This window comes from Triticum aestivum, chromosome 2A, assembly GCF_018294505.1.
Source record: "Triticum aestivum cultivar Chinese Spring chromosome 2A, IWGSC CS RefSeq v2.1, whole genome shotgun sequence".
In the NCBI taxonomy this organism is placed as follows: Eukaryota; Viridiplantae; Streptophyta; class Magnoliopsida; order Poales; family Poaceae; genus Triticum; species Triticum aestivum.
In genome coordinates this window covers 15310588-15320549 of record NC_057797.1, presented here as the reverse complement: position 1 = coordinate 15320549, position 9962 = coordinate 15310588, and the positions used below count along the sequence as shown (strand labels likewise).

The window sequence follows — 9962 nt, the reverse complement described above, 5'->3', positions numbered from 1 at the left end:
GGCCGACTCGCCGGCCGCCTCTCCGGTCGCCTCGCCGGCCGCCTCGCCGGCCCCGTCGCCGGACCCGCCGCCGACCGCCCGGACGGCTGCCTCGCTGGCCCCGTCGCCGGTTGCCTCGCCGGTGCCACCTGCAGCTCCATCCGGCCCCATCACTCACGCTCGCGCCGGCGTGCATCGTCCGAGTCTCCGGTACTCGCGTGACGAGTACGTCCTCGCCGCCTCCGCCACGGAGCCGTCGCCCATCCCTGCGTCTGCTCGCGCCGCCCTCCGTGATCCTCACTGGCTTGCGGCGATGCAGGAAGAGTTCGACGCTCTTCAACGGAACCGCACCTGGACCCTGGTGCCCCGGCCTCCCCGCGCCAACGTCATCACCGGCAAGTGGGTCTTTCGCCATAAGACCCGCTCTGACGGTACACTCGAGCGCTACAAGGCTCGCTGGGTGGTTCGCGGTTTCCGCCAGCGCGTCGGCGTTGACTTCACGGAGACGTTTGCCCCGGTTGTGAAACCGGGCACGATCCGCACCGTCCTCCAGCTTGCCGTCTCTCGCGGCTGGCCTGTTCACCAGATGGATGTCTCCAACGCCTTCCTGCACGGTCATCTTGAGGAGCAGGTGTTTTGTGAGCAACCCACCGGTTTTGTCGACGCCACACTTCCCGGCCATGTGTGTCTGCTGTCCCGTTCTCTTTACGGGCTCAAGCAGGCCCCCCGCGCCTGGTACCAGCGGATCGCCGGGTTTCTTCAGACATTGGGCTTCAGCGTTACTCGCTCAGACGCCTCACTGTTTGTTTATCGCCACGGTGACACGACTGCATATTTGCTGCTTTACGTTGACGACATCATCCTGACGGCCTCCTCCGCAGCTGTTCTTCAGCAGATTACTCTCCGGCTGCGTGACGAGTTTGCTATTAAGGACTTGGGTGCTCTCCATTATTTCCTTGGCATTGAGGTTGTTCGGCGCCCGGACGGTTTCTTTCTTCATCAGCAGAAGTATGCACATGAGCTTCTTGAGCGGGCTGGTATGCTCAACTGTCATCCTGCTGCTACTCCTGTTGACACGAAGGCCAAGGTCTCTGCTCTTCAAGGATCACCTGCGTCGGATGCTCCTTTCTACCGGTCTATTGTTGGCGCTCTTCAGTACTTGACTCTCACCCGACCGGATCTTCAGTATGCTGTTCAGCAGGTGTGTCTCCACATGCACGCTCCTCGTGACACTCATTGGACTCTCGTAAAGCGGATCCTTCGCTACATTCGCGGCACGATGTCCCTCGGGCTGACACTCACGGCGTCCCCTTCTCTGGAGATGGTGGCCTACTCCGATGCTGATTGGGTTGGCTGCCCTGACACGCGTCGGTCCACCTCTGGCTACTGCGTCTACCTCGGTCCGTCACTCGTCTCGTGGTCATCTAAGCGACAACCCACTGTTTCGCGCTCCAGCGCGGAGGCTGAGTATCGAGCTGTTGCCAACGTCGTTGCTGAGTGCACCTGGCTACGACAGTTACTGCAGGAGCTGCATCACGACGTGTCCCAGGCTACGGTTGTCTACTGTGACAACGTCTCTGCGGGGTACCTCTCCGCCAACCCCGTTCATCATCGCCGGACTAAACACATCGAGCTGGACATTCACTTTGTGCGCGAGCAGGTGGCTCTTGGACGCATGCGGGTTCTCCATGTGCCGACCGCTCAGCAGTTCGCCGATGTGATGACAAAGGGACTGCCGACTTCTACTTTCGAGGAGTTTCGTTCCAGTCTTTGCGTCACTGGCGCCGCTTCGACTGCGAGGGGGTGTTGAGTATATTGTGTACGTGTATATTTGTGTGTAGGGCCCACCTCCTGTTTCCTTTGTATAGTTGAGGTTGTGGCCCACCTCTGTACTTATATATACGTGTCTGGTGCACCGATCAATACATCGAGATTGCACAGCCCATATCTTGTCCTTCTACAGCCACAGCGAGGGAAGATCTTGCAGCTTCGCTTGCCGCCGACGCCAAATGCGAGGCTTCCGGTGCACCGTTCTGCTGCCCCACCCCGCCACCCGCCGCCTCCATCTGACAACCTTGATTTGGTGCTGTGATTTCCTGCTGACCTTGATTGATTTGCGCAACCGGAGGTGCCACCGGTCCAAGCGTAGCCAGGTGTTCCGCGTAGGCTTCCTGCCACCTGTAGAAATCACATCCACCTCTCCCCGGCTTCCATGGATTGAAGAATACGACTAAGATATCGAATCCACATAAAAAAAAGAGCTCGCTGGCGAACTGACCACGCTTCACGACGAACGTCACCACTAACCTGCCGCAATCCAGGCACGGGACTACAAGCAGGGCCACCGAATCTGGACCTTGGTTGGCGTTCGCCATGAGCTCTAGCAATGGTTCTTTCACTGGATTTTGATGATCGAATGAGCAGATGGGTTGCGGGGTAAGCTAGGATAATAAATGACCTCGCTGGACCGCAGACGCACTACTTCCACCATGTGACGGTCACTAGCTTCCAGCAACCACGCCGTGAGGACCAGACGGAGACCAACTCGTATGCCGTACAGATACGCTACAAGACCTAAAGTACAGCGTACGGCCCACATCCCCAAAACAACTCAATGGTTGACGATACCAGGAGCGTGCGCGCTCGTCCACGCCAACCAATTTTCGATGCATATAGCCAAAATCGAAACTATAATCTACATAAATATCAAGTGCAACTTGAATTTTATTCACCACTACAATGTCGCAATTTAACCAAACAATTTGGAATAACCACATTTTGTTTTCGCTACGGTATCCTCAGATTAGCCGTGTACATGGCTATGTACCCGGCAGGGGGGACCACCGCCGATCTGATTTCTGCCATTGATCAAGTAAAGATATGCACATTTTTCTTGTAATAATCAAGGTAAACGCTTGTGTGCGGCGCACCGGCGGAAACGTCGCGCCGGACGCGTGCTGCGCGTTGAATCGTTTTCCTTCGATCCCTCCCGATCGAGCGTCCCTGGTGGTCCCACTTCTTATCCAAAGCCTCACGTCCTTTCCCTTCCTCCCCTACTTCTCAGCCACACATTGTGTGCCCACAACCACCATCTTCTCTTTTCTCTCTCTCTCTGCATCCCCTACCGCTCGCGTCATGGAATCCATTTTCTTGAGCGAAGCTGCGAGTCAACGATGAAGATGGCGAGATGCGTAATGATGGAGAGGCTGCGCCCGCATCACCGTCTACTCCGCCGAGCCGGGAAACTGCCTGACTGCTGCTGGCCGGCGGCCACTGCTGGTTGCGCTATGCTGGGACGCGGTAGTCGCATATGTTGCATCCGGTGGCAGGGGGTGCTGGAACCGGTGGTTGGGAATGCTGCATCCAGTTTTTTTTTGCTACGACCGGTCGACCAGTGGTCGAGGATGCTAGTACCGGCGACTGGTTTTTGCTACAACCGAGCAATAGAAAGCTGCGACGGGTGGCCATGGGAGCTGCAACCGACGGATGGGAGCTGCATGATTGCCGTGACGGCCGACGTCGAGCTGCAACCGGCGGCAACAAGAGCTGCATCCAACAGAGCTGCAACCCAACGCTGGTGGAGTTGCATCCAGCAATGGCAGAAGCTGGGACTGGCATTTTGTTTTGCTACATGCCGATGGGAGTGGTGCTGGGGAGACGTGGGGTGGCGTGAATTTTATGCTACAACCGGCAATCAAAAAAGCTACAACAAGCAATCACAAAAGCTACAACCGGCCATTGATTTTGCTACAATGGCGACTGGATGGCGGCAACGACGAGCTCTTTTTTGCTGGAACCATAATGTTTTTTTGCTACCACACCGGCTGATATTTTTGTTGCCACCAGCAACCCGAAGGAGATTCCTTCCGGCAAGGTCGCCGCCGGGGTGCTTCGACCGGCGACTGGCGTTGCCGGAGCCGTGACCATAACCAGTGAAGGAGCTGCAGCCAACGGGGTGAAAGCTTTTGCTGCATGCGTGGTTCTGCGCGAGAAATCCGGAGACGACGGCGGCGAGTGCGGCGACCGGCGGCGAGTGCGGCGACCGGCGGCAAGTGCGGCGACCGGCAGCAAAGGCGGCAACGGGTGAGAGCGCGAGGTGGTGCTTCGAGGTCAGTCGTCTTCTTGTCTATGGAGAGCGCGGCGTGATCTGTTTTTCTTAGAGAGGCGTCCTCGCGATGAGGAAGAACGAGGGGAAGGAAAGAAGATCGTGCGGTTACAAAGCGTCACATCGTGGGGTCCTGGTGCGACCGGCCCAAAATTGGGCCGGCGCGCCGGCGCCTATCAGCGCCCAATAATCAAACAAAGAATAGGAACATGTATGTTTTTTAAAAAAGAATCACATTTCACCTCGTCTAGGCAGTGCAAGACGAGGTGGACGTGCTGGTGTTGTCCATCGGCCCAGAAGCGCGCCCACCGACCAAGGTCACCTTTCCTCGGCATGCTCGACGTGGCTCTCCTGTTCGCGAGGAGGGCCGGCGTGTTTGTGGCTCAGGCAGCCGGCAACGGCGGCCCGGCGCAGTCCTCGGTCACCTCCTACAGCCCATGGGCGACGACGGTCGCTGCCGGCACCACCGGCCGGACCCACACGCCATGGCTGGTCCTCGGCAACGGCCAACGCGTCCCGGGGATCGGCCTCTCGGCACCCACTCCGGGCGGGGGCCTGCTCCCGCACAGGCTTATCGTCGTCGGGGAGGATGAGGAGTGCCAGGACGCGGAGGCACTGCGGCGGCTCGCCGGAGAGGTGGTGCGCCGCAGCGTCGTCGTCTGCTCGTTCTCGTGGGGATTCTACCAGGGCACGTCGACGTTGGCCGGCGTCGTCGCCGTGGCGGAGGCGCTCGGGTTCGCCGGCTTTGTCCTTCTCGCCGATGCTAGGCATCGCGCAGCCCATCCCGTTCCCCATCCCCGGCGTCATGGTACCTCGCGTCGCCGACGCCCAGGTGGTATGGTCCTACTACAAGGAGCGAACAACGTTCGGGGGCCTTGCCACGGCAGCGATCACCGAAGGGAGAGCCGCGGAGGTCGTGGACGCGGCGCCGGTACTCGTCTCGGGGGCCGGACCTGGCCGACGCAGAGTCCACGCCCGCGGACGTGCTCGCGCCCGGCGACCAGATATGGGCGGCCTGGAGCGCGCTCAGCGCCAACGAGCCCATACTCGCCGGCGACCATTTCGCGATGATCTCCGGCACCAGCATGGCGGCACCGCACGTCGGTGGCGTCGCCGCTCTCATCAAGCAGCAGCACCCATCGTGGGGCCGTCGGCCATCGCCTCCGCGCTGTCGACCACCGCGACTAAGGCATGACAACGGCAGGAGACCCATCATGGCGAAGGGCTTCAAGCTTGGCATGTCACAGCCGGCGACACCATTCGACTGCGGCGCAGGGTTCATCAACCCTGCCGGCGCAATGGACCCCGGACTCGTCCTCGAGTCCGGGTTCGACGACTACATCAGCTTCCTCTGCTCGTTGCCGCAGCTCAGCCCCGACGATGTCCAAGGAGCCACCGGAGCGACATGCCAGGCTGCACTTGATTCTCCAGCGGACCTCAACCTGCCGCCCATCACCGTCTCTGTGCTGCAAGGGTCTCTGACCGTGCGGCGCAGGGTGACGAATGCGGCCAGCAATGCCGAGAGATACCTCTGCTCCGCCCTACCGCCGGACGGGGTAGCCGTCGGCGTGCGGCCGGGGTGGTTCGACATTGCTCCCGGAGAGACACAGGAGGTTGTGATTGAGCTGAATGTGAGCAGGGCGTCAGGGGCTTTCAGTTTCGGAGATAGTCCGAGCGCTTTCAACCACATGATCAAGTGTACAAATGGAAATGCCTGATGCTTAACTAAACTGCTACACATATTTGCCTTTTCACAACAAATAATTAATCTGGCTGAAAAGTCTACTGCTGTTAGATAATCTGGCTTGACGAGGCTTTGTATTTTACTAATTTACAAGTTACAGGTAGTGGTAAATCATCCTGAAAATAGAGAATGTGTTTACATGCCACCCCTAAATCTCTGAATCTCTTCTCCATGTATTTTACTAGCCCTTTTCTAGTTCTGAATCAAAGGGACATTAGACGGACCTTTGTCATCTAAATCTCTTCTCCATGTCCCTTCACAGCTTCGCCAAGGATGAAGTTCCGCGTTGCTCAACTATCCGTGATTATACCGGCAATTGCAGCCCAATATAGTCGACGCCTACGCAGACCTACAAAATAAAATGCAAATTGTGTGTCTTATGGTTTGGAAGTAGATAGCCTGCAGGGTATGACGGTAACCATTTCAGCTAAAGGCCTCGAGTTGCCGAATAAAAGCATATGAGTTCACATCTCGTATTTCAAAAACTAATTTGATATTCAGACTCGTCAGGCAATGCAGCTTCTTAGACACCTTTGTTACCATAACAAAGATCAGGACAAAAAGAAAAAGGAAACTCTGCATCTTATGAGCTGGCAGTAAGTAGGTAGCTTGCACGATAACCATTTCAACTAAAAGCTTCAAATTTTTTATGAAAAAAAAAGCAGATCAGTTAATTTCTCAGTGTTTCAACGCTCATTTGATACAGACTCTTAGGACCGGATCTTCAATTATACAATGACCTATTCTTAAGTGTGCATCTTACAGAAAATAGGCCAGACCATCCAATATGCATATCCTGACATCCATATTAACACACTGATACTATATGAAGATGCAACAATTAATACAATTTGGAGAAACTGAGCAGGCAATAAGAAAGAGTACCTGTTATGAATTGTAGTAACACATCAGCTGCGACTGAAGAAAATAGGAATCCTTATATTTTCTGCCACTCCCAACGTGAATGCCATTTTTAATCCAATCTTCTCTATGGATCCAAGCATCACGGGTAGTATCAAGGACGCCCAAAATCTGTCCGAGCGTAAAGTAGGATTTAGGGACCCGAAACATTGGAGCACAAGACAGGACAGATATAAAGGAATGAGCAAGGCACACCACCTTCAACAAATGATAGCCAAATTCAAAATAGATACTACTTACCACTCCACCTTTCCATGGGATAAACAATGGATTCCTCCTTGACTGTAATACCTATGAATTTAAAATGAGAGGTTAAGCCAATACAAATAAATCACGAGCCTAAATTACGGTATAATGTAAAACTGAGATATAAACCTCACACAATCAATCCAGGTATGTTAATTTCAAGAAATGGAGTGTGCATTCTAATTTATAAAAAGATACGGATGCATATACTTGCAAGAAGACATACCTCAACCTTCTCAACAGGTTGATTCGATGGAATAGTATTAAGAACCCTGATAAAAAAGAAAACAAAATTGGTCAATAAATTTATTGTTGATTCCCAAGATATTATGTTAAAAAAAGTCAATTAGTATTTTCTCCCGAAAACACAGGGGCCACATCAGCAATTTTTATTGTAGCAGCTCTGTGCTATTCATTTTTACAAACAATCTTTCAACAAATACTTGTTAATAATAACTAGTAAACATAAGAAGGATCAGAACAGTTGCTTGGCACACTTGTAGCTACATAGGGTGGAACATTTCTATTCATTAGCGCAATTATTCCAGTAGTCTTCCTTAAATAATGCCAGAAGAAGGTAACAATTAACCTTTGTTCGAGAACTGGTGCAAGACCTGTTGTTGAAGCTGCGCCACCAACCTGCAAAGTGCATTCCTCTCAACTATTGCTTCTTGCATTAGAGCAATACTGATATGAAAGAACAACACTGATACTTTACCAGCTGAATACTACAGAATAGCTTCCTTTGGAGGTCAACACGTCCTGTTGTAGGAAGTTGTTAGAAAAGATTCTCTCAGGGAAAAGAGATACTGTACTAAGAAAGAGACTACCTGTTGAAAGAACACTGCTGACAATGGCTTCTACGAGGCCGATATTATCAAACTTCTTTACTCTAGTGGGAAGCATTTGATAACTGTCCCATGCACCAAGCCCACCATTTCCAGAAAGACCATCGTTTGTTTGCCAAGTATCTTCCAGCATGTCATCACAATCTTGGAACCTGCAAACATAGACATATCTTGTCTGAAGAAATCATCGTATCAAAGGGCACAATCACCAAAGTAGAGAACAAAGTCTCACCAAGGTCGGGGAGGTGGAGGGAACTCTTCTGGAATGAGAAGCCGGGGATAAAGAAGCCCCATAGGAGGAACCTATTTTATCACAACAAATTTGAATTTGTAGATATATGATCTAACAGGAAACACTTTAAGCATACATATAACTACTCTCCGACTACAACTAAACCACCACTACAGATTTTACAAATAGAGTGAAGGAGCGAGGGAGGGAGAGTGCCTGTATGGATTTCTTTTTGCTAAGAAGAAATAAATACAAAAAAGTCATGCACTTTTTCGAAACACACCCTCAGCAAAAAAACAGACAAAAGGAGAAGAGAATAAGTGTTTAAAAAAATTACACTGAGAGCTGACAGCCTTGTCTTCTGATGCCCAACAGACTTTTCATGCTCATATGAATGAACAACAGAAACAGCATCATAACTCCCGCTCTGTGGAAACAAAATACTAGAATAAGTTCAAGGGAAGCACTCTACCTCAACTAAAAATAATATCATTTCAGTTTAAGAATTAAGAAAATCAAAGTTCAGAGGAGGTTGGATGTTATGGGCTCAGGCATCCAGTGAAAGACTGCAGTTCTTTCTGGTTTTTACGTATACTAGTTTTGTCTTTTGTCCATTTTCATTTTGTTCAACAATTTGCACACAAACTGTGTTGGTACATAATATGTAAATATATGAAGTTTATGTTTACAACAAATTCATGTCTCTGTTGATAGATGATTGTATTTCTTCATGACTAAGAGGACAACAAAAGGGCAGGATCTGAAAATGGAAAAGTAGCAACACTAAAAACAAATGCACACGAGCAGTACTTAGGCAAATAGGATAGCTCCAAACCAGATCTCTTTGTCTTCCTAGAGGATTCAGCGACTTAAACAAACAGGGGATATGCCCAATGTCATCGGCAAATTATATCCAATGTTATCAAGTCATCTTAGATTAGTATTCATCTTCCTACGCCCCATGTATGAATGTTTCCACAAGGTCAGCTACTAATTTACTATGCTTTGACGAGATAGGGCAGAGCTCACACACAGAGATTTAGAGAAAAGGTTTCTGATTATGAATGTATTGATTCTAGAAGTGCTCTAGTCCCATGCACTGGAGAAAATGTGTAGAAATGATTTGCACGAAGGCAGATGCATATATATTTATCCTCTTTGTATACAGTTTCAGGTGAAATTAATGAATATACAACAACATTATAATGAACTTTGCGCGGACGACACAAATCTTTCTTTCCAACAGGAAAATATTCAAACTGAAACACAAGCAGACTGTCCAACAATCAAATCCTTTACAGATACAAGCTTTCAAGATTTAGTAAAGCTTAGAAGTTAGAATAAGCCACTTACTCTTATCTGGCTATATCCCTCTTTTATCTTGCTGAGCATTAGCATATCTATAGGCTTCTTCATGGGATCGGTTTTGAAGTTTGGCCATGTGCGATGACGTTGTTGAACCCAAAGTAGGCATCTGGATATGTCCTACAAAAGAAAATAAAAATGGCAGAGGATGTAACAAAAGTAAACATAATAAAAATAATAATATATTGACGTTCAAAAGCCATAAAAACAAGTCATGCAGTTATACGAAGTAAAGTGGGAATATGATCATCAGACTATCTATCATGTAGCCTCGAGGGAGATCCTCAGTAAAAAAGAGCACTTGATAACTGACAATAATACCATCCAACAATCATGTTATAACTAAGGTGACATCACAATGACTGATATTTACAGAAATATTCCATTGAAGTTGTCCTTGGCAAATCAGTGTCATCAAAAAGGCCCAAAAATCATCGGAAATACTGTCAATGTGATGGTTCAGCCAATTTTCATTTTAAAGCCAAATCTACCCCTGACACGCACCCACACTCACATACTCTT

General features: G+C 50.3%; 1 protein-coding gene and 1 pseudogene across 1 annotated transcript in view; one reads left to right on the top strand and one right to left on the bottom strand.

Annotated features, from left to right (window-relative positions):
• Positions 1-5802, top strand: part of LOC123191342 (subtilisin-like protease SBT2.4) — an 80557-nt pseudogene extending 74755 nt beyond the window's left edge.
• Positions 5803-5805: 3 nt separating this feature from the next.
• LOC123187003 (actin-related protein 9) overlaps positions 5806-9962 on the bottom strand; it is a 17892-nt gene continuing 13735 nt past the window's right edge. The window contains exons 16-25 of the mRNA XM_044598746.1: positions 9429-9560; positions 8413-8502; positions 8076-8146; positions 7826-7995; positions 7714-7757; positions 7585-7634; positions 7222-7267; positions 6990-7040; positions 6714-6860; positions 5806-6177 (exon numbers count right to left, since the gene is read on the bottom strand). Coding sequence (XP_044454681.1) covers positions 6717-6860; positions 6990-7040; positions 7222-7267; positions 7585-7634; positions 7714-7757; positions 7826-7995; positions 8076-8146; positions 8413-8502; positions 9429-9560 — 798 coding nt within the window. The 3' untranslated portion in view covers positions 5806-6177; positions 6714-6716. The remainder of the gene's footprint in view (positions 6178-6713; positions 6861-6989; positions 7041-7221; positions 7268-7584; positions 7635-7713; positions 7758-7825; positions 7996-8075; positions 8147-8412; positions 8503-9428; positions 9561-9962) is intronic.